Source organism: Cygnus olor, chromosome 7 (assembly GCF_009769625.2).
Source record: "Cygnus olor isolate bCygOlo1 chromosome 7, bCygOlo1.pri.v2, whole genome shotgun sequence".
NCBI classification, from domain to species: Eukaryota; Metazoa; Chordata; class Aves; order Anseriformes; family Anatidae; genus Cygnus; species Cygnus olor.
In genome coordinates, this window is record NC_049175.1 from 3,354,145 (window position 1) to 3,378,693 (window position 24,549).

The 24,549-nt window shown below is 38.9% G+C and overlaps 2 protein-coding genes across 4 annotated transcripts in view; one reads left to right on the top strand and one right to left on the bottom strand.

The window, feature by feature from the left end:
* The window catches only part of POLR3A (RNA polymerase III subunit A), a 36,155-nt gene extending 25,685 nt beyond the window's left edge, over positions 1 to 10,470 (bottom strand). Inside the window, 13 exon segments of the mRNA XM_040562733.1 lie at positions 667 to 794; positions 1,502 to 1,571; positions 2,785 to 2,925; positions 3,395 to 3,536; positions 4,572 to 4,675; positions 5,253 to 5,389; positions 5,573 to 5,735; positions 6,665 to 6,904; positions 7,786 to 7,940; positions 8,498 to 8,669; positions 9,203 to 9,340; positions 9,879 to 10,014; positions 10,128 to 10,470. Coding sequence (XP_040418667.1) covers positions 667 to 794; positions 1,502 to 1,571; positions 2,785 to 2,925; positions 3,395 to 3,536; positions 4,572 to 4,675; positions 5,253 to 5,389; positions 5,573 to 5,735; positions 6,665 to 6,904; positions 7,786 to 7,940; positions 8,498 to 8,669; positions 9,203 to 9,340; positions 9,879 to 10,014; positions 10,128 to 10,171 — 1,770 coding nt within the window. The 5' untranslated portion in view covers positions 10,172 to 10,470.
* A 17-nt stretch (positions 10,471 to 10,487) lies between these two features.
* RPS24 (ribosomal protein S24) lies at positions 10,488 to 16,392 on the top strand. Of its 3 annotated transcripts, XM_040562734.1 has the most exons (8): positions 10,488 to 10,585; positions 11,284 to 11,349; positions 11,705 to 11,914; positions 12,417 to 12,527; positions 12,650 to 12,652; positions 13,385 to 13,402; positions 15,286 to 15,321; positions 16,198 to 16,392. In XM_040562734.1, the coding sequence occupies exons 1-6, from the start codon at positions 10,583 to 10,585 to the stop codon at positions 13,388 to 13,390; spliced, it is 399 nt and encodes a 132-aa protein (XP_040418668.1). In that variant the 5' UTR covers positions 10,488 to 10,582; the 3' UTR covers positions 13,391 to 13,402; positions 15,286 to 15,321; positions 16,198 to 16,392. The 3 variants fall into 3 exon arrangements, with proteins under 3 accessions (XP_040418668.1, XP_040418669.1, XP_040418670.1); XM_040562735.1 differs by lacking the exon at positions 12,650 to 12,652; XM_040562736.1 differs by lacking the exons at positions 12,650 to 12,652; positions 13,385 to 13,402 and having other exon boundaries at positions 10,489 to 10,585.
* Positions 16,393 to 24,549: the final 8,157 nt, after the last annotated feature.

The following is a 24,549-nucleotide window of genomic DNA, read 5'->3' on the forward strand; positions in this document are numbered from 1 at the left end:
ATATACAAGATGAATCAAATAGAGGCACCCTGAAATACATTTGAAGGAAGGCTTAATAGACTCTAATCCAATCTAAGAAATGGTACTACAGCTCTCTTCCAAATTTCTGACTGATACACAAATATTCAGCCCTTAACAATATTTTTTTTTTGTGTACATGATCTAACGAATATCACATAGCACTCATTCTCTTTAATCTTGGACACAGTGACAGGTTAACAGTTAAAATATACTATCACCCAGGTTTGACACCACCTACAGCTGGGATACTGAAACCTGGAACTGCTGAGCATTTTAACAGTACTTCAGCACACCCAAGGAACAACAGTTTCTCCACTTAGCCCCATGCTAGGTTTGTCTGCTATATGACCATCAACAGCCAAGTGGTCTTGGAGTGGAAAGTAACAGGACAACAGCAAAACTATGTTTGAACCACAAAGGAATCCTGTATCTGGACCACACTATGCAAGGTTGACTCTGTTCAGTCTCAGGAACCAACATCAAACAACTTGAATTCTGATCTTTGCACTTTATGCCTTATAGTATCAAATATAATACAAAACAAACGTCAGAAAACACAAGGACTGTCTCTCAGCTGAGAGCATCAACATGGGTCAAGAGAACAGATGGTAAGTCTTTGTAACGTTGAAAAATAGTTTGACACACCTTCAGAATTGCCGGAGGTGGAAGACGAACTTTAATTTTTTCATCCTTACCAACCAGGATAGAAGCAATGATTTGACAGGCTTTGGCTCGATCAAAAAAGGTATCTTTTAGTGTAAGAAGATAGGCACCTAGAATGTAGAACGTGATTAAATTTAAAAGCTATTATAAAGATTAAAATATATTTAAAAGCTAAGTTTAATACTATTCAGTATTAATAATTTGATTCTGATACTAAGTAACTACTTACTCTGCAAAATACCAATGTTTTAGATAGCTTTGCTTGTAACCCCTTTCCAGATTTTTTTTAATTCCTCCTCAATGAAACTTCCAAAAACTAAAGACAGTGCATTGCTACAATCTATTCTCTTTCACACACTATCCCATAGGTAAAAAATAAAGCCTTTGTATTGATTTTTTTACACTTTCTCTCTCAATATTCATTGGACTTTTCTCAAATATATAAGTAAACTTTAAAGTACTTACTATAGGTTAAAACTCATTTTAGGCTAATGAGTTCAAATCCTCTCCCATAATTATAAGGGGTTTACATTACATAATGCACATGAAGACCCTAAACATTTACTTTTAACATCAGAGAAAAGATTGCCGAACATATGCTAAGCTACCGAAAATTGCACCTACAAAGGTTGACAGTATCAGAAGAAATCTGAATAATATCATCATATTTCAGACCAACAATGGCCTTACTCTCATACTGTCAATTTGACTTGTGAAAGGAGAAAATTTTAAATTAATAGAGAAAAATTATAAAGAGGGAAGTGATTCTTACAGAACTGTTAAATCACACAGCTCTAAACCAAGTTTATGTACACACCTGTAAGGAAATCTTGAATAGCAGCAATGAGGGGTTCTCCATTTCTTGGTGTTACCAAGTTTGCTTTAGTCTGTAAGACATAAGACAAAAATTACACACTTGAAGACACTTGTTATTCAGCGGTAAACCTACTATTTCAGACAGTTTTGTCAGCAATGATAGCAAAACCTTCTTCTTCTGACTGTAGCTAAGCCTAGCTATGGAAGATCTTGCATATATTTGAATTTTTTGGAGACTTAACTAACAACCAAGATGCAAAGTCACAGTTCAGTCTCCTGCATAATACTGCTAGGCTTTGTCAGGATCGGCAATTAGATCTGACACTGAAGTCAAATGTATTTAGGTACCCACTTCACTCCTGAATATTTTAAAAATATATCTATCACATGCACTAAATACTAAAACCAGTATGTTTTAACATGCATCATATACATAAACTAAAATTGTTCTCCTCAGACATCATTCTACAGCAAAGAGATCGGTTAATAAAATCAGGGTAATTAGTATGAGTTCCCAGTCATACAAATTACTGCTCCAGTTACTTATCCCCAGATCCCCACCTGGGCAGTATGTGGCTGCCACAGCTTTGCCTGAACTATTCGCAGGCTCACAGAAGCCTAGGTCATGCACTTCATTTTTCCTTTTGGAAGCTTTCTTTTTAAACTCTCAGATTAATTCAGCAACTCAATACATGCTGCAATGAACTGTTGTAGTAGTACTGACCTTCACTTGCCCTGAAGGAACAATGTACTGGAAAATCCTCAGATTATTGCTACTGACTCCACTTTCATGCTACGTATCAATGGCTGCAACAACCAAATCCCTCCACCTACTATCTTTTCTCCCTTTTCACCTCCTAAAACCTTACTTGTATCCTGCCTTCCCTGGTAACTATTACTCCAGTACAAGCACACTACTGCTGCCTCATTTCCAGTTTAGCCATAATCCAGAAACTGCAGGCTGTCAGACCAGAACACGCATCTGTTCAGTAACGGCCACCCTATCTTGGTAGCAGTTGTTAACAGTAGTCAAGTAGAACCATACTAATGACATGTACTTACTTAAAAATACTGGATTTTCTAGGAATGCTAAATACATATCTATTAGATTTCCTCTAAGGCTAACAGCCCTAGTTATTCTTAATTCCCTTCTGCATGATTCTCAGGTAGCTTCACAGCTTCATACTATCCATACCCAGGCATCTTAATGATGATTTCAGATTTCACATGCAACGTAAGTACTACAAGGCATGGCCGATCCCAACATCAACTTGATCTGCATACCCCCATTAAAACAAGTGCTTCTGCTTTTGCTTCTTCTGTCTGAGGAAGGTGAAGGTTCATCTCATCTCCATCGAAGTCTGCATTGTATGGTGTACACACACATTCATTAAATCTGAATGTCCTATGAGGTTTTACTCTAGCCTGTAAATAGAAGGAAAAAAAAAGTGATGCACATGCAGTCAAGCATGCCCGAATGCTTCCTTGTAGGCTTTATACTTTCTCTTTATTACAGACATGAATGAAAATTTCTGATCATAGGATTCAACTCAGCCAGAAACCAGGCTTGGATTATATTACACAAATTTAACTAAGTTGCATTACAAGAAATATTTATACAAAGCACGGAACACCATATGCTTTGTAAAGACCACATCAACTCTGCAAAAATGAAGTCCTTACACAAGAACAGATACTGAGGTCAATCATGGCTATTCACAGAATCGTCCAGGATGCATACTACCCAGTTACACATTAATTCCCATGCAAACAGCACCTCGTTCATGTTTGTCCCTGCACAGTTAGAGAAGCTGTTTATTTCAAACAGCAGCAAAGGTAGGCCACCTAATGTTCGCATGATGCACTATCTGTCTGTTAGACTGTGTGCACTTACAATGTGAGCCATGATGCTCAGCTTATGAAGAGAGGGTTGTCGGTTGAACAGGACTATATCACCATCTATAAGATGCCGCTCCACGATATCACCAAACTTCAGCTCCTGGGCCATCTTCTCTCGGTTTCCATATTTCAAAAATCTTATAGTAACACATGACAATGGAGTCAGAAGACATAAAGACAACTGAAAATAAATCCTGTGTTTATAATGCAAGTTCCTCCATTAAACATTGGAGCATTTGTACTACATTGACTAAAAGACAAAACTGGTGTTGATTACATCATTAAACATCAGCCTTGTTGCTATTTTAAATAATGAACGAATTTGTAGTGTTAGTTAAAACTACAGTTATACTACAAGAACTAAGAAAAAAGCTAATCCATACAAAGTATTTGTTTCAGTTACATCATGGAGAATAGGCCGTTTCAGTCACAGACAATTATGTTTTGTATCATAGTATGGCTTAGGTTGGAAGGGACCCTAAAGCTCATCTAGTTCCAATTCCCCTTCCATGGACAGGCACACCTCCCACTACATCAGGTTGCCCAGGCCCTCATCCAATTTGGTCATGAACAATTCCAGGAACGGGGCATCAACAGCTGCTCTGTGCAACCTGTTCTAGAGCCTCGCCACCCTCATAGCGAAGACTTTTCCTCCTAACATCTAATATAACCCCCACACACCCTTTTTTTCAGTTTAAAACCATTCCCCTTTGTCATATCACTATCTGCCCATGTAAAACATCACTCTCCATAAGAAGATCCACAAACTGACTGCACACTAGCCCTCCCATAAAAAAAGCCAGCACAAAGTGACCAATACTGTCTGCTTCCGTTCATCACCTGTCAATATGACCCAAAATGCACATCTCAGTCCAGTTCTATATTATCTAGAGTATCTTAGCCTCTATGCTAAATAAAAGACGCTCAGTCATAAAGCAACCTAATTGCAGTTCACTATCCTTATTATGTACACTTGATATTTAAATCCAACATATAATCTCCTAAGGTTTAGTGTGTGAGTTCTTTTTAGGTGATGATTTTTGTTACTGCCCTTTATGAAAAATGCTAAAAATTAAGATCCATTTTAACCCCTGTAGACATTACAGGTTTCACAAAACAGTAAGAATGAGTTGGTGAGGAGAGATGAAAAGTGAATCATTAACGACAGGTACCTTTTCATCTGTGTGTGCCTTTGCTGAATGAAGTTGGCTCCAGGATGAACATCAGGACCATTCCGGACAAGTTTCCTCATAAAATTAATATTTGCTTTGTTAACCTGTTGCATAAAGATTTCAATCAGGAACAAGTGAAACATGTTTCAAGACCTCTTGTTTTTGCTGGTGTTCTGTGTTTTCAAATTTTAGGCTCAACTGAGAATTCCCCTCACAGCCTCAGCTGCTGAAAGGAACAGGCAGGAGGAAATAGAGGAGGAAAGTTTAAGCCTGTTTTAGAGCACAACATCACAGTGAAATTACATTAAGAAATCTGGGAAGTAAATTCAGAAATCAAAAAACCACACAACCATTCCTTAGACAGTTACACCAATGAACATATGAAGCTATATAAAAGTTTAAACAACATCAAGCTGAACTGTTCTCTCTTGATATGTCTGTCACTCCTTACCCCATATGCTTTCGCAGCACTTGTATATATCTGATATTGTATATATCTGATACTATAAACTTCACTTACCAGCAGCAACAGAACTGGCAAAACATCATTGAATGACATGCTGAACATATAAACCACACATTTACTCCCTCTTACAGAGGGATCATGAAGAAGGACAGAACTGATATATGTTTAAAAAACAAAACAAAAAGGTACAGAAGTTTTGGTTTTACACTACCCACCTTTTCAGGAAAAGTTAATATTTTAGCAACATGAATAGGCACTGCTACTTCATCTATTCTTAAATTAGGATCTGGGGAAATGACTGTTCTGCCAGAGAAATCCACTCGCTTTCCAGACAAATTGCCTCTAAACCGACCTAAAAGAACAAGCAAGTGAAAAACTCTTATAGAGAAAGTTGATTTCAAAATGCTGTCTGCTAGGAGAGCACATTAGAACATCTTTCAACATGCATCACAGTAGCACAACACAATAGTAACAAAGACGTGCTTTGGAATACCAAATAGTTATGACTTCATTAAAAACAGCTTTCTAGACAAACCTTGCTTTCCCTTAAGTCTTTGAACAAAACCTCTAGTCCATTTTTTAGGTGCCATGTTCAGAGGAATTCCCGACAGCTCACTGTTAATGTACAGGGCACACTGCAACTGAAGGAAGTCCCAGTCTTCCATTATCATCTGTGTTTTGGCTCCTGATATCCTGTGCTAAACAAAATAGTCACCCAGTTCAGAAAATAAGCATAGCAATAGACTAAACCAGTCAAGATGTTTTTTTCTGATATTGAACACAACACTTTTTTGGAAAATAATGTTAAAAACCCTTCATAGTCATAGAAATGAAAAAGGCATGATAACTTTACATTGCTATAGCATAAGGCTGTTCACAAGAGAACCCAACAGAAAACCTAATTGCTTACGACTAGCATCTTTTGACAAACACTCACAAAAATATGCATTTGTTTAAATTGCTATTTTTTCCCAAGCCAGTGAAGTTAAGCTAATATTATTCCACAGCCAGGAAAATCACCGGAATTTAATCATTCTTCAGTCGTGGGAGTTACTGCTCATTTGATTGCTTTCTTGGCCAAAGCCCAGTTTTGAAAATCCTTAAAAAAATTAGCCTGGTAGAGCTGTTCCTCTAAACAAATAATAAATTGTCAAATGCATTTCTATCAGTTTGATAACCATGTTAACAGAACCTTGTTTCTTAAGAACAAGAATGGCAGAATAAAGGAAGAATAAAAATGTGGTAAAGAAAACTAAGGCATACGCAAAAGAAAATAACCCTTTAGGTATAGTATAATGTTTTCATTGTAAGCAAACACTCAAAAATGTTATAGTGATAGACAGGGGTGGGGAAAAAAAAAAGTTTACAAACAAGAACTCAAATGAAAAAGTCTTCTCCTATGGGCTCCTGTAGATGTTCAGGAAGTCCTATAATGCAAGCAGCCAGACAGCCAGCTCCATTTGGAGCAACTTTATTTCTTTCAATAAAATTCCAAACAGCACAGCAGTACAGTACAGACTGCTTGATAGACTGGGAACAACGAGATAAGTAAAACCACTTCCTGTACTAAATTCTAACCAAATATTTTAGAAGGCAACAGTCTCAGAGAGCTTGAAGAATGACTCACCTTTTTTATTACATCATTGAGGAAAATGATCTCTGTCAGTTTCATTGTCAAGTCGTCCTCGTTGGTGCCGGACTTCAAGTCGCTCACAACAGAGGGTCTGATACACAGTGGTGGCACTAAGAGTCGTGTGAGGATCAAATCTGAAGGCTTACCTGCTTCTGGATTCATTAGAAGCAGAGGGATATCTTCTGCTGGGATTCTTTTAAAGAGGTTCAATACTACTAATGGATTCAAGTTTTCCTACAAAATCCATCAGGAAATGTCAAGAGTAAGCCATCAAGTAACAACTTTCAACCCTTCCTTCCTCCCCTCATTTACTGATTATTCACTCCAACTTTCGATTGTCTCATACACTTGGTATGTTTTCTTTGTGTCTGTCTCCCCTCATTTTAACTTATGTGTTTTGCCTTGTACTTACTTATGCTACTTTTTTTGAAGCAGTATTTCATAGCTCCTTGTCAAAATAATATAATAAATGTTACAACAAACTTAAAGTATGTTTTCTCTCATTTCATTAGTAGAAACTTACAAGAATTACAATACTTTCTAGTGCTTTTAAAAAAATAAATAAATACAAACTTTTATTTCTCTTATGGAACAGCTATTGATGCAGCATAAGAAATTCAAAATGCTCATTCCTTTTTCTGTTCATGTATCTACCCTGAAATCTTTCCAGCTTGCTAAGAAAAGAAGAAAACACAACCGCACACAATGCAAAGCTGGATGAAACAAAAAAGCTGATTAAGCCTCTTCTTTCCTCCTCAATACTAAGTTCTTTTGAAGATGATATCTCTGTGTATTGCAATCATCTCAGAGTTACAGTAAATCCATATGTAAATGTGCTATTTCTATGAGCCTACACTTTTTCTTGCTTCTTGAAGTTTCATACACCAAGAACATCTCCCTTCTTTACGGATAGAAAAGTATGTATCTAATAAACAAAGCTGCTCATTGTTTGCCAAGTTAACGTTATTGCAATGCTAACAATATGGCAAATATGCTTCACGTGTCTTGGTATCCAGAAGTACCGGACCACCTTAAGCTGCTACACTGAAAACCTTTGAGGAGTTTTATTTCACGCACAAAAACTAGCATAAAATTCAAGTTGTAATAAAATTCACCTGAGCTCTTCCCAATAAGGATTCTACTTCTTTGTTATGTTCTATGGCAGTTTCAAAGGACTGGAGAAAAGTGGATACCACGGGATCTACCACTTTCTTATTGGTCTTATATTTTTCATGTATTATTTTCAACAAACCACACTTCTTCACAGTTCCTGCAAGCAAATAAATGTTGTTGTGGTTTTTTTAATTAAAAACTTAAAACAACTAAGTAATTGTTCCAAAATCAGTTACCCTCCCAGAGAATGACAAACATATTTAATCTTATGAAGAATAACTTCACAGAATTATGACAAATGAAGTTCAATCAAAAGTAAAGTCTTCCATGTTAAGGTACTGATCACTGACTAAAGCTTCCAATATTTTATTTATTTTTATATATATATATATATATATATATATGTATATATACACATATATGGTTGATCAAGGCTTTTTTTGCCATTATTCAAGTATTAAATATTGTTCACTGCCAAGAAGAGATATGTAAAACAAAATAAGTTACTAGGCCAATGTCTATATCCACATACATGAGAAGTGAATAAGCCCGTGCTTGGCATTAAGAACGCAACTTCCTGTTTCTTAAGAAAGGCCGGAGAAACTACCCATTACCTATGGAATGAGTATTTGAGATTTTGATGCCTACCACAGCCACCAAGGTAAAAACCATCACAGTAGATAACTATCACTAACCACTAATGCCAACACTCACCGTTAAAGGCACCACAGTAAGGACAAGTGTTTTTCTTTCGGCACTTTTCTGACACTTTCTTCTTTAGCCCTCTCTTCTGAAGATACGTAAGGCCTGGTCGCTTCAGGTAATCCAAAAACTGTTTTTTTTCTTCCACCGACAGCATGATACGGCAACAGGTTTTGCATATCATCTTTAATATAAACACACATAAACACGGTTGTTTAATGCAGCCATGGAGAATTTTAACAGCTATTAGAACCTAGGTTCTTCAATAGTATGCAAGTTTTTATTGAAATACAGCAGTCTTGGTTGAAAGATAAATTCTCATAGTGTAACAAAAAAAAAAAAAGGACAAGGGGAAAATAATACAGGCAATAAGGTAAATTCTTACGTAAGTTCTGCAGGACCTTAACAATCCATACAAAGCAAACAGAGCTTTGTTTTATTAGAATGTTCTAAAGGGTAAGTTACATTGCCTACACTTAGCTCAAACTACTATAGAAAAATAATGGATTAATGAGTCTGAAATCACAAAATAAAACTGATGTCTTTATATTACTAAGAGTGATACTTAAACATGGGTACTTTACAAAACACAAGATCCAAAAATATGTATAATGCAGCCTTATTCTTGTCTTCTAAACTAACGTCTTTAAATCCATCTTTACCGATCATTTCGTTTCTCTAGCCTAGATATTGATAACAAATCATAATTATGTTTACCTGTAAGATGCCTATCACAGCTTTGAAGTATCCAACATGAAAACAGGGCAGTTCTAAGTCAATGTACCCATAATGTCCCAAACAATCAGCTAGGTTTTTTCCACAGGTTTCACAGGGGCGGTCTTTTTCACTGGTTCCCTGTGAGAGAAAAGAAACACATACTAATAATAGAAATTTATAGCTATAATGAGCTGAACATACAGAAGATGCAACAGTTTTTAAGCTAGTAGCTATCCTGACAGCAGACCCACAGCACTTAAGCATTTTTTTTCCAGCATTAGAAGCATGCCAGTAGCGCTACATTTGGCCCAACCCTTAAGAAGTAAAAATGGTTTTCACACACTGCCAATCCTGATAACAGTGATGCTAACTCATCCAGCTATTGCCAGCAGTCTATAGCCCACGGGTCTCCTGCGTGATGCTTTGTAGATGACCATCTCTGGGTCTCTGACAGGCAGGCAGAACAAACACCTCCTGCCCCTTAAGATGCTTTGTGGAACCTTCTCAAACCACGCAGGAAGCGGCTGGCACAGCGACTGAGAGCTTGTGAAATTGGAGACACATACGCACGTATTTCGAATGAACAGTGTACTCCAGTTATCTCACATTATTTTCACAATTTTAAGCAACTCTACGAAGAGGACGTTTTTTAAAGGAAGACTGATAAGCCTCTCACCAGGCGGTGGTCGAGCACGCCGTACTGCAGTGGGGAGTGGTGGTTGTCCTGGCTGTACAGGTTCTTGCTGACCACCTGGATGTGCGCTTGCTGCCGCATCTCCTCGGGGGACTTCATCCCAAAGCAGATGTGGCTTCTGGCAGGGGGGACACGGAGCTGAGTGCGACCCGGGGGACACCGACACCTCCACCCCCGTCCCGCTCCCCACCGCCCCCCGGCCCCGGCCGAGCCCCCCTCAGCCCCTCTCACATCTTCTTGGCCACGTCGCTCTCTCGGAACTGCTCCTTCACCATGGCGACGGTGAGCGGCGCAGCCCCGCGGGCCGGCGGCAGACAAGGAGCACAGCACGGAGCACGGAGCACGGAGCCCGGCACCGAGCACCGAGCACCGCCCCACGCCGGGCAGGCCGTGCGGCCTCCCGCGGGACGCCGGTTGCGAGCCGGTGCCCAAACCCCGTCAGAGGGACGAGCGGGCACAGCCGGTCAGCGACTGAACCCGCTGCGGGACCTGACGCGAGGCACCGCGACCCGCCCCCGAGCCCAAGCGCCCCCCCCGCCGCCCCGGCCGCCTCCCCCCGGTCCCGGCGCTGGGCCGAACACTCCCAGCACAGCTCCGCCCCGCGCCGAGGCCCCGCCGCCTTATGCCGGGCCGCGGGGCGCCGCCCCTTCCTCTTCGCGCCCGCCGCCTGCTAGCCAGCCGCCATCATGGTGAGGGGCTCGCGCCATCCGCCCGCCGCGCCGCCATCCCCGCGCTGAGGGGGCTCTGGGGGGCACGGCACGGCCGGGGGGGCTCGGCCCGAGGGGGGCGGGCGGGTATGGGGGAGACGGGGTGCGTGCACCGGCTGTGCCGGCCGACGGGGCTGCTGCGGCCTGGCAGCGGTATCGGGCAGTAGGGAGCCGGGTCCCTGCTGTGTCGCCTGGCTTCTGCCCGGACGGAGAGGCCGGATGCCCTGATGTTAGGGTAGTGCTGCATAGCTTCTGGCCCCTGAAAGGGGTGCGGTGTGCTCTGCTCGTGTACTGGCTTCATGGCTGTTCTTTGCTGAGAAGCCTAATGAGACCAACCGTTTAGTTCCCCAAAGGAAGCTGTCTGTGCGTTACTATAGCACTCGGCCTTACAATTGACGTCTTTCATTAAAAGCCATTTCAGTGTGTTAGGATAGCGGGGGCACAAATGTTGCTGTATTGCTTGCAAACTGGAATTAGTTCAGTGTACTTTTCTGAGGTGTTTTCTATAGTCTAGGACCAGTGTCCTTGTGAGGACACACACGTGAATTCGCACTTGTGAGTTCGCTGTTACTTCATGGTGAGCTATTGACTGGTACTCTACTGTGTATTGTTTATATATTTGTTAGGTTTGGAATTATATAACCAGGATTTTGTTTCACTTCTTTATGCTTATTTTGCAGAATGACACGGTGACCATCAGAACCAGGAAATTCATGACAAACAGACTGCTTCAGCGCAAGCAGATGGTAAAAATAGTGAAAAATGCTTTTATTTTTTTGTTGGTTCTGGGCTGCAGGTGTTCTTTTAATCGTTGTAAGTAAGGGGCCCTGGAAATTGTTTTGGCTGTCACTGTGTAAGAGCTTATGTGTTTAAATGTCTTCGTGTGCAATGAAAGTAAATCTTGATGCCAAAGTAGTGGGCTGACCTGTCATTATAAGCAGGAAGCTGTTAAGAACATTTCTGTATTAAATTAGTAATACTTCGTGTTGCTAAGGTGGATAAGTTCAAATTTTAAGCTTGTGGTGGGAGTGTAGCACATGGCTGTTGTACTGGATATTGACTGGTTTTTGTTTTTATAATAACCTGTTAATGTCTTCTTAGGTGATTGATGTTCTTCATCCTGGGAAGGCCACCGTCCCCAAAACAGAAATCAGGGAAAAGTTGGCAAAAATGTACAAGACAACCCCTGATGTGATTTTTGTATTTGGCTTCAGAACTCACTTTGGTGGTGGCAAGACAACAGGTTTTGGCATGATCTATGATTCCCTCGACTATGCAAAGAAAAATGAACCAAAGCACAGGCTTGCCAGGGTAGGTTTTGTTTTCCAGTAACTAGAAAATGATAGGGATGGCTTTCAAGTGTTCAGTGGCTCATTTACGTGTATAAAAACTACAGTTTGTGGAAGTACTGATGTATATGGGGAATTCAGTGTTCTGTAAATGATGTTAAAAGTACTGTATAGATTAGCTTTTGCGTTTGAAAAGTAGGTTGCCTTTTTTACAGGCTATTATAGGTGGCATGGGGAAGGCAAAATCAGTGCTATTTCTGACATTGGGTAATAAAAGTCAACTAATTGCTACTAAAGATCTTAAAGAAGTGTAAGAGAGGGGACTGATCCATATAAGATATTAGTGCTTGTTCTATTGTGTCATTCATTAGCTACTGAAATTTCTAGCTATTTAGTATTTCAGGTTCAAACAGTATTTCAAAGTTCCAGGAATAGTACAATTCTTTCAGCTCAAAACATGAAAACTTCATTTTGGAAGTTAGTATCAGCAAACAGACGTAAAATATAACTTTGTTTTTTGATAGCATGGTTTGTATGAAAAGAAGAAGACTTCCAGGAAGCAGCGGAAGGAACGTAAGAACAGAATGAAGAAAGTCAGAGGCACAGCTAAGGCTAACGTCGGTGCTGGCAAGAAGGTAGGATGAGATGATCTGTAAGCTGGACTGTGTATGTTACTTTTGAAATGTCAAGTAGAAATTTTTCAACAGAGTAACTTTGTCTTTCTTCCATTTCTTTTACCTGTTCTACGGGATAACAGAAGGTAATCTGTGTGGTCATATAGAGCTTCTTACCAGCTCAGTAGCTTAGTTCTTCTCATCACTCCTGCAGCTTAACTGATACACCAAGAAACCGTGCTTCTTAAATGATTGTTTCCTACATCACTTGACTGAAGTTAAACTTTCTTAAATCTAACCATGTTGCTTTAATATTGTAATTTAGTCATTCAGTATACAAATTAGATGTTCTTAACTCTTGTTACTCTGCCTAAATATCTAACACTTAGTCTGCCAAGGTAGTGTTCTATTAGAAATTTTGTTAAGGATATGTAGTGGTGTGGGTGGTAAGGACTCTGTGTAAATAGGAACAAGGTGGAAGGGCTGCTTTATATTGGTTCTGAGGGTCTGATTGGGAAAACTGGGGGTTTTCTTCCTGCTGGGAGCTTCATGTGCTGTGGCTGAAACTTGATACAAACTTAAAAGGTATGCAGGTTGGAGGGAGATTGAATTCATTTATCATTAAACAACCAAAACCACCAAAGCTACGTAATAGCCTGGCTGTGAAGACCGTCACCTTCCTTTGCTGAATTTTGCACCTGGGAAAACACTGAGTAGGCTTGTGCTACTAGGTGGATTTTGCAACAGTATTTTAATGAGGGAGGAGAGGGTGATGGGTTTTGATGCTTAGCTTTGTAGCTACTAAGTTGCTTTAACATCTCAAACTTAAGTAATCTTCACTTTTGCTTTTTTCTACTTTCTTGTGGACTCTCCATCAGAAATGAAGTATCTAGCAGGTACTGGAAATAAGCATGGATGTGGTGACTGAATCACTGAAACACTTTGTTCTCTCTTGAAATGGAAGCACTGTACTGCCTTGCATGCATACATGTGTACTTCAACTGTCTGTCCTGTAAAGGTTCAGATGACTACATAATGATTTTTATTCTGTGTGACTTAAAAGTAAAATTTGGCTAATAGCCAAGGAGATTTTCAAAAATAGCAAAATACCACGAAAGTAAGGAATTCCCATCGAGAAGAAAGCAGAGCTGTTGATTTGAGACATCGGTTCAAAACACTACAGGCTCTGGTTCAAAGTAGTGTGGTGCAATTGCATGTGTAACTTGACCTTTACACAAAAGTAGTTGTGTATCTTTATGAAAACTTAAGTCATGTCACAGCTTAATGTGTTTGAGACAGTGGTTGTTGACTACGAAACTGTCAGCATTAAACTTCTAACTAACTATTGGCCTGCGATATTCAAAGCTAAGACAGAAATCACAGCAATTGTTCTGAGAAATTATTCCTGTGTAAATGAAGTCCTTGTAGTTATTAGATAGGATAAATCAGCGTTGCGGCTAACAACTGGGGGTGAGGGCTAGCTATTGTTTGGAACCTTTTTCCATTTCTTCTTCAGTGCTGTTTCAATAGCAAAGTTTTAGATTCGTTTGCAATGTAACACTGTAAAAAGAGCACCCTCTTCTAAGTGTTAAGGGAGTCATTCAGTGTGTTGCACTGGTAGCAGTAGTGTGGGTGACTTTATTCCCTTCAAGAATTTTGGTACTTGAATGTGGCTGTTACTGAGTGTTAATACAGAATGGTTAAGTAACTGTCACTTGAATTAAAACTGTCTGTTTCATCTAAATTTTCTTAAAGCCTATAAGCATTTTAGAAATCAAGACACGGTTGTGTTGTGATAATTATACAGCATGTGGCTTCACAGAATTGTAGGGGATGGAAGGGACCTCGAGAGATCATTGGGTCCAACCCCCCTGCCAAAGCAGGCTCCCTAGAGTCTAGTTCCCTAGAATTGTTTTTCAAGTACTTGTCAAACTAGCATGCATTCTCAGTAATAAGAGAACTGTTTTGGTTAAAGTTTTTTGAATGTCCTCTAAGATGATCCTTTAGTTTATGACTACAGGTTTTAGGTCTTCTTCACTGGCTTTGTTAACCGTTGTGTCTTTGCATTAAGCATAAACTAAAGACTAATTGGCATGCCTTCTGGAAAACCTGGTTGGGAAGAGTTCTATGCTGTATCACAGAAAAAAGCTTGCAGAATACGCTCCTGTCTTAAAGCTTTGTCTTGAAAAACATGTGTTTGGACATAATGATGTGGCATGGTTCAACATGCTCTTTAACAGCTATCTGCAGTTTTTAATAGAAATCCTGAAATATGTTTTATTGTCCACCTACATGATATGTGACAATTGTTTATCTCAGAAGTGTGCAGGGACTTGATTATTAGACTTCTTCAAAGGAAAGTCTGTAGTTTTGAGAGTAAAAACCCATGTCTTTTAACATCGCTATTGCACAAATGTCACTTTTGACAGCCTTTGACACGTGAGCCTTTCAAACAAGTATTTTTCAAGCATAATCAAACAGTAATGTGAATAGATAGGCAAATAAAGGCCTTCTATCTTGGAGGTATAATTGAACATGCAATTGCATCCTGAGAGTTAGTTGAGCTGTAAACAGCTATTGTTAGATCTGATCTTAAGTTTGAGGGAATGCATGAAACCTAAGTCCTTAGCTTCTACAGTAGTCTAGACTTCAAGGTTTTCCTATCACGTTGCTCTGTAGTAATTGAAAAAAGTATATTGTCTGTGTTATCGTATCTTTTGCAGTAGTAGGACCTTGATTAAAACTGTTCTCTTATTAAGTAATGCTTTTTGTTTTTCAGTAACTGCACATACTTAAGATGGAAAACGGACAACAGGTATGACTTCGGAATGCTTTGTAAGAGTACACGTTCGGTGGCCTGTAGTCTGACCATGATGTAGGTTCAATGTTTATTTATGCAAAGAGCATGGTACTTGCACTGATATAGAACATAGTGCAAGAGTTGAAGACTAAGGGAGACTTAAATATTTTAAAATTCACTGTTGTGCTTACTAGTGAGCTGATAATTTGTAACTTCAACTTGCATGAGATACCTGATAGGCGGATAAACTGGAGTAATGGTTCAGGCTAAGCTCAGATTTACTGTTATTAAAAGATGATATTTAGTCTTACTGTAAAACATTTTTGTTTTTAAATAGTGTAAGTGTGCTAAGGGTAGGGTAGGTTTGTATTGTCTTAAATAGGTCGAAGTTGCACGACTTCTATTTTGGTGCCAACTTTTTCTTGCTGATACTTCAAGTTAATGCCTTCTAAACAATCCTGATACCATTTTAGACAAGTCCTAGATTTCATTTTTCTATCTTTGCTGCAGAAACATAAGTGAATTGGATATGGTGTGGGCAGTAGCAGTTACAGACCAAAGTCTGGTTTTACTGCAAATGATTTTGAATGGCTTATTTTTAAGTAGCTGTCTGGGAGTTGATAGTGAGTAGTTGATAGTGAGTATAATGTCTTAAGCAGGAGGCTGTCAAAGCAATTGTAGGTTGTTGAGCTTGTCTAGAGAAATGCTGTAATCTAGGCTCTCATTGCCATGACGGTTCAAGACTTCACTGTACTTTGCATTCTTCTAAGAAAGGCAGCGTTGTTCACCTGGCCTTGGCTTCTTTGGTAACCAGTTTTTCGGGCTGTGTAGTGGTGTGACTACAAAAATGTGTTTTATTCTTGTGGAACTGATATTTCTTTTCCTTTACAGCCTACATGATTTTGTGAAGAAGTGCAGGAATAATTATTCTGGAGAGAAGCTGCTCATCTGGTTGTAACATCAAATAAACTATGTCAGTCAATTGCTGGTTTGCCATTTGGTTTTGATTGGACAACTACTGTTTTGTAAAGCTTGAAAAATTCGAGATTGGTGCACTATTTGCACTGTATTAAAATCTTTTCATAATTAAACAGCTCTTGTTTTGAGTATCAATCCGAAGTATGAATCCAAGCTTTCTATGGATAGTAGTTTTAAAGACATTCCAAGCAGGCAGTGTTAACTCAATGGAGGTAGGCGTGCTTTTGTCATCTATTGTTTAGGTTGTGTTTTGCAGAGTCCTTTTAAGGTGTGCTTGACTGCTTGTATAGACCTGCAGAGTACAGCTGAAGAGAGAGGAAAAACATGTCAGCAGAGAGATTCAGAGCTGTATATTTTACAGTTCAGTTTTTAGCTAATGAAGGAGTCTAGTATAACTAGTCTGTGGTTCCTGGGTTGTTAAGACAGGCTCTGGGGTCTCCATTTCCTCTGTGAATTGTGTAGTTTATCTCTAATTTTTTATCTGGTGGTGTTAAAAGAGTCATTTGAGATTGGATTACTTGTTGGATGAGGCATGCTTTATGCTTTTAAGAACGTTCTGGTGCAGGTCTCTTGAGTAGTAGGTAGAACAGAAGTTATACAGTAAATAGGACTGAAACTGACCGGGCAGCTCTACTGGACATGCTGATGAAGGTTCTGACCTCATTCTTAGGTAAGTGCAGTGCTTTTAAATTGTACTACAGTTGTACTGAGGTGTACTGAGGCAGGATATTGCAATACAGGTAAGACATACAGGTAAGACATAGTGTTTGGGGGTGGCAGGGGGAGTGGGAACAACCCTGGAGCCACAGTTGAAGTGATTGGGATACTGTTACCCTATTAACTTGAATACAATATCAGGTAGGTACAGATAAAACCCTGCCTTTTCTAGTACCTTCAGTTGGTTTTCCAAATAGTGGGTTTGCTATTCTCAGTGTTCAGCAATATCGCTCTCTCAGCTGTGCAATGAAGTTGCTGCCTGATGCTATAGTATTTCTGTTTTCGTTGAGGTTGGTATTTGGGGTTAGGCAACTGACCTAAAGAAAGGGTAGTTGCAATTATTTTTTTTATAAATGTAGGTGAAGTAATGAAATTAGGCTAAGGGGATGTATAATCAGGGAGTAATTGCTTCTACAATAAGTAGTTTTGATTCTTAAGTCTTGTGGAAGTAAAGGTGTTTTTTTATCTTAGACCTTCAAAGACGGATGCTAATTAGATGTTCTTCCAGAAGGATGTATGCAAATTAAAATCTGAGGAGTTGATAGAGAGGCATTAGAAATAAGATCTGTTATGCTACTTGGTGTGTCCACTGAACTCTTGACTCTGTAGGAGCACTTGGAATAAGTGACAAATTTCTGACTAGCAAAAGGATTTTGAAGGATATGGAGCAAACATTATTCACATAAAGCATTGAGTTAAACCTAAACCTCTTTTTAAGGTAGTACCTGGAGTAAAAACTTTCATTAAATGTTCAAAACTAAAGGAGAGAATTCACATTAAATATAACTGAATACTCACTAGGGGGTGGTGTGAACACAGCAATACAAATATAAGACTTAAATACTTATTTTTCATAATAAATAAAGCTGGAAGGAAGCAGAAATGTCCTGCCAGAGATGTCAACTCATTTGAAAGTAAGCATGAAAAATGGTTGTTGAGGATGTGAGGGCGTTGTGTGATACTCTTGCATTTTTTTTGTTTTGTTTTTAATTGGAAGTTGATTTTTCAGTAAAGACCACATATTCAAAATATTGACTGCTTTAAAGCTCTGGAGTACTGACTCTCAAATTCAAGTTGTTCTTTTCAGAATCTCTCTTACCTTAGTTATAAGCAATCAATCTATAAATAAATCCTGACACAGGTGTCTGTCCTGCACAGTCTTGATGTTTTTCTTACGTTAAAACAATACTGTTTCCAAGGACATGTTAGTCTTAAAGAAAAATTTAGTTCTGGAATTGAAGGTTCTCTCCGCAATACTGTGGTATCTTCAGTGATTTTTCATTAAAGGTTCACTTAAGTACAGTAGCTGTCCAAAGCAAATGGCTTGAAGTCTGATTGCCTGGTACCATGCTTCGGTATTTGGTGGTGCTTTATTATAACTGAAGATTGACAGCGAAAAATACTGACCTAGTGATTCAGTGTAACAATTGATGTGTTTTGTTACATGGTTAGCTTATAACCACACATTGATAAGCTGTGTTCTTGTCTTACAGTGCGAGGCAGTAAGCACAAAAAATGGGAAGGGGAGGAAATGATTTAAAGTGATCTGAAAGTAATTAGTCCAGTCAGATTTTTTCCACTATTTTGCAACAGTGTTAATGCGGTTATGCTTTTGTCCTGTCATTCCACTTGGAAAACAGCAGGCAACTGAAGAGCTGCCATTGGAAATCCTGTTTCCACAGTCTGGAGAGAGAAGCAGCTCATCATGCAAGTTTCTATTCTGCCAACATTTCTCCTTCGTATGCTGCACGTTAAGCTATGTGTAGCAGATGTTCTGTAATTCAGAAGTTTAATACACGTATCATACTGTGAGGAGACTCTAGGTTAATCTCCTTTCCTGTGGAAGGTAACCAATTAAGTGGAAAGCACTGATGAACAGGAATCTTCACTTCTTTCCCTACTGTGTGTTGAAGGTACCCTTTTATTTCCTGCTGATCTTGGCGCATCCCATCATCTATAGGTGATAGTTTTTGTTACTGTTAGCTGCTTTTGGACTTCAGCCTGACCTTCATGTAACAATACCCATTTTTTTTTAAAAAAACAAGTTTCAAAGAGAACTTTTAAATATTGTATCTATTTAATGAGCCATCTGGAACCCAAATTAGGCTACAAAGGGTTTTTGGAGAAGCAACTTAAAAATGAAACAATTGATGAATAATGTGAAATTGATCTACATGGAAAGACTTCCCTTAACTACCATTTTAATGGGTAGGACTTGTTTAAATTGTGTTTTTTTAGAAGGTATGTCAATGTTGCAGGAAATGTGTGTGGTTTTTTTAGTAGTAGTAGTGACTTGATCATATGGCTGGACAAGTGAGGTTAAATCAAGTATTTCTGTGAAATATGTTAAAAGCTGTGTGCAGCAGCCTCAGAGCTTGACTTGAAGCTAGATCAAGTAGTCATATTTCTTACTGAGGTTCCACCTTTAGGTTCACTGACATAGATAAGGCATGGTCTTATATGTAAGGCAGCTTCTTTCTTGAGAATGTAATCTCGAAGGCAAAAGACAAGCTACAGCACATGAAGAGAGAGGGGGAAACTGAGTCTGGAGGAGAAGAGATTAGTGTCTTGAGGTCAGAAGTTAGATCTGAACAACAGAAGTTGCTGGTATGGGTGTAAATATTTTTGTTCATTGTCTACCTAATGCAATAGCAGTAAGAGTAAGTTACTTTTATGAACAGATTGGTTGCAATGCTTCTAATAGGTACAATGAAAAGGCTTAAGCTTTGACAACTCAATGTCAGGATTAGGCACATTGGAGTATATTAATGTTATTGGTTTCCTTTGCTTTAAAGAGATTAAATGGAAACTTAATCATATGTTGCCTGTTGGTAACATTGATGAAGTCTATGAAGCTGTATCTAAAAAACAACAGAACCCCCTCTGTGGAATTGTATCCTCATCTGGACTTCAGTAAGCTTCCTTTTAATTTCAGTCTTGAATCCGTGAAGGCTGTGTTTAATGAAGCAGCTGTGAAAGTGACTAAAAGACATCCTGTGCACTAGAAGACAGCTGTGGGGCTTTTTGCCGGAGTTGGCCATCAATAACCAGTTCTACAAATATAATAATAAAAAAAAATCCTCCATCTTCCTTTCTAGTTACTGCTGTTCATACACACAGCTCCTAAGTAAGGTGAAGTAGTAAGGTGAAGCAGAGGTAAATTCAGAGCGTCTCTGACTTTGTATGCTGCAGATGCTTTACAATCAGTAAAAAAAAAAAAAGTAAATGCAATGCCTTGTCATGGGTACGTGATGATGGTTTGTACTTGTGTTCATTGGGTTAAAATACAGCTTGTTATCTAATAAACTGGCCAGACTCTAAACTGACCTGTGTTAAGAGAAACATGCTTCACTGCCTTTCATGATGATCTGATTTGATTGTGCTGGAGCTACTACCTTGCTATCATTTTGTCAATTTTCGCTAGCCTGTTTGTTAAGCCAGGCATCATTTGTGTTGATTTGATAACAGGTTTCAATCACTGATAATAAAACTTCTGCATCAGATGACCTCAGATCTGTATCTTCTGCACAGCGTTGGCTGTAAGTAGAAAATTGGGTCTGACACTTCTTTTTGATATTTTGTCTTTTTTAACAAGCAACTAAAATTACAATGCAAGTAGGTTAGCATTGTTAAAGCAAAAAGAGGAAAAGGATGATTTCTAAATGTTAATCATGTTTTTTACATATTTTTACTGTTACCTCTATAGTTTGACAGGTCCTGTTGCAGAGCAGAAGTTAAATGAAGCCTTTTTTAAAGGTGAACATAGGGTTGTTACAAAAATACGGAGCTGTTAGAACTCAGGTTTTAAATATTTAATTGATCAGTTCTGGTTTTGGAAGGAAGGTTTAAGATTTATCTTCAGGGCTTTACAAAATTAACTAAAATGTAGGAACATAGAACTGGGAGAAGTTCGTGCTCACATACAAATATTAAACTTACAGGTTTTGAGGTGTTAATTAAACTTAGAGGAGTATATTCTGATTAGCACTGAACTGTATAGCATTTGCTTAAACAAACACTCAAGCACTGTACTGGGGCATAAACCAGAGAAAACTTGATAGAAGTGAGTTGTCCAGACACCAAGGAATGCTAAAAAGTTAACATCTAGCATTAAACATGAAGTAAAGCAAAATATCCATCACTTTTTTGGCATTTTTATTAAATATAAAAATCTTCAAGGGCTTGGATGCTTGTTAGTTGCCTTGCCTGTTTGTGTCTTGTGCTTTAGAAAAGATGTAATTTTAGTATAGTAGATAGTTGCTTTCAAATATTTTTAAGTTAATAGTATTTTTTGGCTACTGGCAATATTTCGTTTATATGGCATATGACCGGTGGCTTATGGGATAGACCCAGTGTAGGACAAAGATATTTTACAGAAGCTTTAACACAGACCAAACCTGGGAGTGTCATCTTAGGAAAACTAGACCAGTATTCAAGGTAAGTGCAAACACTCAGGGTCTTTGTCAGGATGTTACCAGACAATCTTCCTGGGAGATTTGGAAGTTCTTGTATTCCCACTTAACAGATGAAGCACAGAAGGGTAAGTACAAAGTCATTTTTTTAAGTACTGAAATGTTTTAAAAATGCAAGACCCTGTGCAAATAAACTAACTTCCTATTACTATAAAATACCTCCTTCAGGGGCTTGTCCCTAGGTCAGAAAACAAGCAAACATTACATTGGGGAGTTGAACAGTATCAAGGTAATGCTCTGTCTATTTGCTGCACCAGCTCTCTTTCCAGCAGACCAGAGGCAGGATTTCTGTGGAAATGGTCTCAGTGAGTGCTTTGGTGTCCACGAAGCACTGAATTCCCCTGAGCCTCAGCCTGAGTGAAGTGCTACATGGCAATCTTTGGGTCAGTAACTGTGCGGCGTCTGGGCTTCAGCCCAGCTGTTAGTCCCTGTTTCATGTCCCAGCCAGTGTTTTCAGCCTGCTGCCATGCAGCTGCCTAGGAGCAGGTAATTCTTTCTGCTGGGCTGAGATAGCTTGTGAAGTTACTTTTCCTTTAAAAGCTGTCCTTAACGGTGCTGAGCCTACTTGATGGTATTTTTAACCATTCTTGCTGAATCAAAAGCTCCCATGTGTCAGCTGGTTTGAAAACAGATTTGTCTCAAATATTTTCAATGGCTTATGTGGGAATTAGCTTTTGGTAGTGATGATGCACTGAAATGATTTGGTACCTTGTAGTCTCACAGCTACATTAACCTACATTAATCCTAAATTAACAGACTTTGTTTAGTAAAGTTAAAAAAAAAAAAAAACCACTCCAGAGGGTTTATTAATTTAAAAGCTGTTGTCTCAGTGACTGTTTTATTAGAATTAGTAAACGGAAGAATACTGTAGCACACGCCTATCACAAAATACTGAACTTAAGGTATTTCTGAGGTCTGTTCTTCTATTAATGTTCCTCAGTAACTTTAATGGCAGTTACAACAACCTCACAGAAAACAGATCTTCCAATCTCAGATGCTGTGAAGCATCTCTTTTGCTTTTCAGCTCAGTTCTTACTAGTACTTATTAATCCAAGACTTTGTTCTTGTCTTATCACTTGAACAGCTATCTTGCAATGTGAAATGCAGGATCCTGTGTAAAATACTTTTGATGGAGTTTGCATAATCAAAATTGTCTGGGCATTTCCAATAAGCACAAACATCAAGAGCAAAAGTATCCTGCTTTTCATTGAACGTATGTGACAGAGAAGAGCTTAGATTCTCAAGGAGGTTGTGCAAAGGAATCATTTAGCCAGCAGAGGACTGTAGAACCACACATCATAGTTATTGATGCAAAAATGTTTATTCACAAAGAATAAGGAAAAAACCTACATAGAAAAGATGGTCTTTGAAACACAATAAAATACTGAAAAGTGAGGGCTCAGTTCTTTGTTTCTCATTAAAGAATTTAATTTGCCCCAGGTTCCCTTTGTTGATGAAGATCTATGGGAATTTTGTTTACATTTGGAAGCACATTGTCAAGAAGAGTACTTTGTGCAGACGACTGAACCTTTTGGGGGAATCATAGCGCTGCACTGACACAGAAATGGTGGCACATTCCCTAAAGGAAAACATACTTCATTTGTAATGAACATTATGTCTGCAGAAACTAATGGCACAACCTCCTATTCAGTTTATGTAAAATAAAGCAGGCCCATATGTTGCTGCTTTTAGAGTTTGGTTGTTTAAATTAAATGTTGTTTAATGAATATTCAAGCCCATTTGCTCTAAAATTGTGCTCAGTGTAGTGTCTTTTTCTTCTGTCTACGATCCTACCTAGAGTATTAAGCCATTTCAAGAAGGTGCTAAAACTGAGGCATCTGTTTCTAACAAACGTGGATATTAAAATGCCAGAGCAGATGAGAGGGTAAATAAAGACATACAGTAAGAGGATCGTATTATTTTTTCTTTTGTAATTAAGACTGAGAGGGGTTTGATATGCATGATGCCCTTTAAGAAACAGGAACATTCACTGTGCTATTGCAGCAGCTGCAGATGGGGTATGTTAGAGCGTATTCACTCCGCTTCCCTTCTCCTGTAGGAGGTAAGTCAGTTTCTTCAGTACATGTGGGCCAGATGCTTGTGCTGGGCTGCTTTGGCAAAGGGACTTACAGGAGCACTTATACCTATGGGGGGCCATAGGCAGCTTCTAGGTCTGTGTTGATGTAGGCAGGAGGATCAGCAGTACTCTGTAAAAGTTGGGGTTCGTGTGTTGGCAACAACAAGGTGTAACATTTTGTCATTGGTCCCCAGTTTGAAGTCACATAGAAATGTTAGTAGGCTGGACGAAATGCTCTGGAAGCAAGATCTGTCCCTACAAAAGGGGTCTAGACCATTCAAATTTGAAATCCATCGCACATTTATGATCACAGGTAACTGCACTGCGGTTACTCTGAGCTGGGGAAAGAAAGCTGATACAGACAGATGATTGAGTTCAGTGTCATTGTGCATTTACTTATGTCTATTACATCAAGCTTTTAATTCATGAAAACACTCCAGTGTATGTTTAAATTATATGTTTTCAGGAAAATCTCTCAGCTCTAAGGCAAAAACTGAAATATGTACTTAAATGCTTCCGTGAACTTAATCTCCAAGTCCAGAAGTGACAGCGCCATTGGCTTTTTTTTTTTAATGGCATGGAAAAAAAACTCATTAGAAGACAGCTGGAATGTAAACACAAATCACAATAATTGGCTTTTACTTGTTTTCATGAGGGTTCTTCAGATGCTTGTTTTTACTGCACAAGTGCAATATTGTAGATATACAGTGAAGCCCTCTTCAGAGAATAATTGATACATGGATAAAATACTTAGAAGATTTCCTTAATGCTGTAAATGTAAATGAAGGCCAAGACTATTACATGGGAAAAGCAAATATACAAACCCTCAAATTCTTTAAAATTCTGCTTTTGCTAAAGCTTCCCTTACAGAACTAATTCCACTGTCTCTACTTAGCTAGGTTGTTAAGCACCCGTTAGTGCGAGAACAGGACAAGAAATTGCCTGCCTGATGAGGTGTCACCTGAAGATAGTTAACCTGTTCTGGGCATGTCTGTAGAC

Bases quoted from the DNA above. Each gene is read 5' to 3' on its own strand.
- RPS24 (XM_040562734.1), top strand. The intron at 11,350-11,704 runs GTAAAAATAGTG...ATGTCTTCTTAG, and splicing joins TGCTTCAGCGCAAGCAGATG to GTGATTGATGTTCTTCATCC. The intron at 11,915-12,416 runs GTAGGTTTTGTT...GTTTTTTGATAG, and splicing joins CAAAGCACAGGCTTGCCAGG to CATGGTTTGTATGAAAAGAA.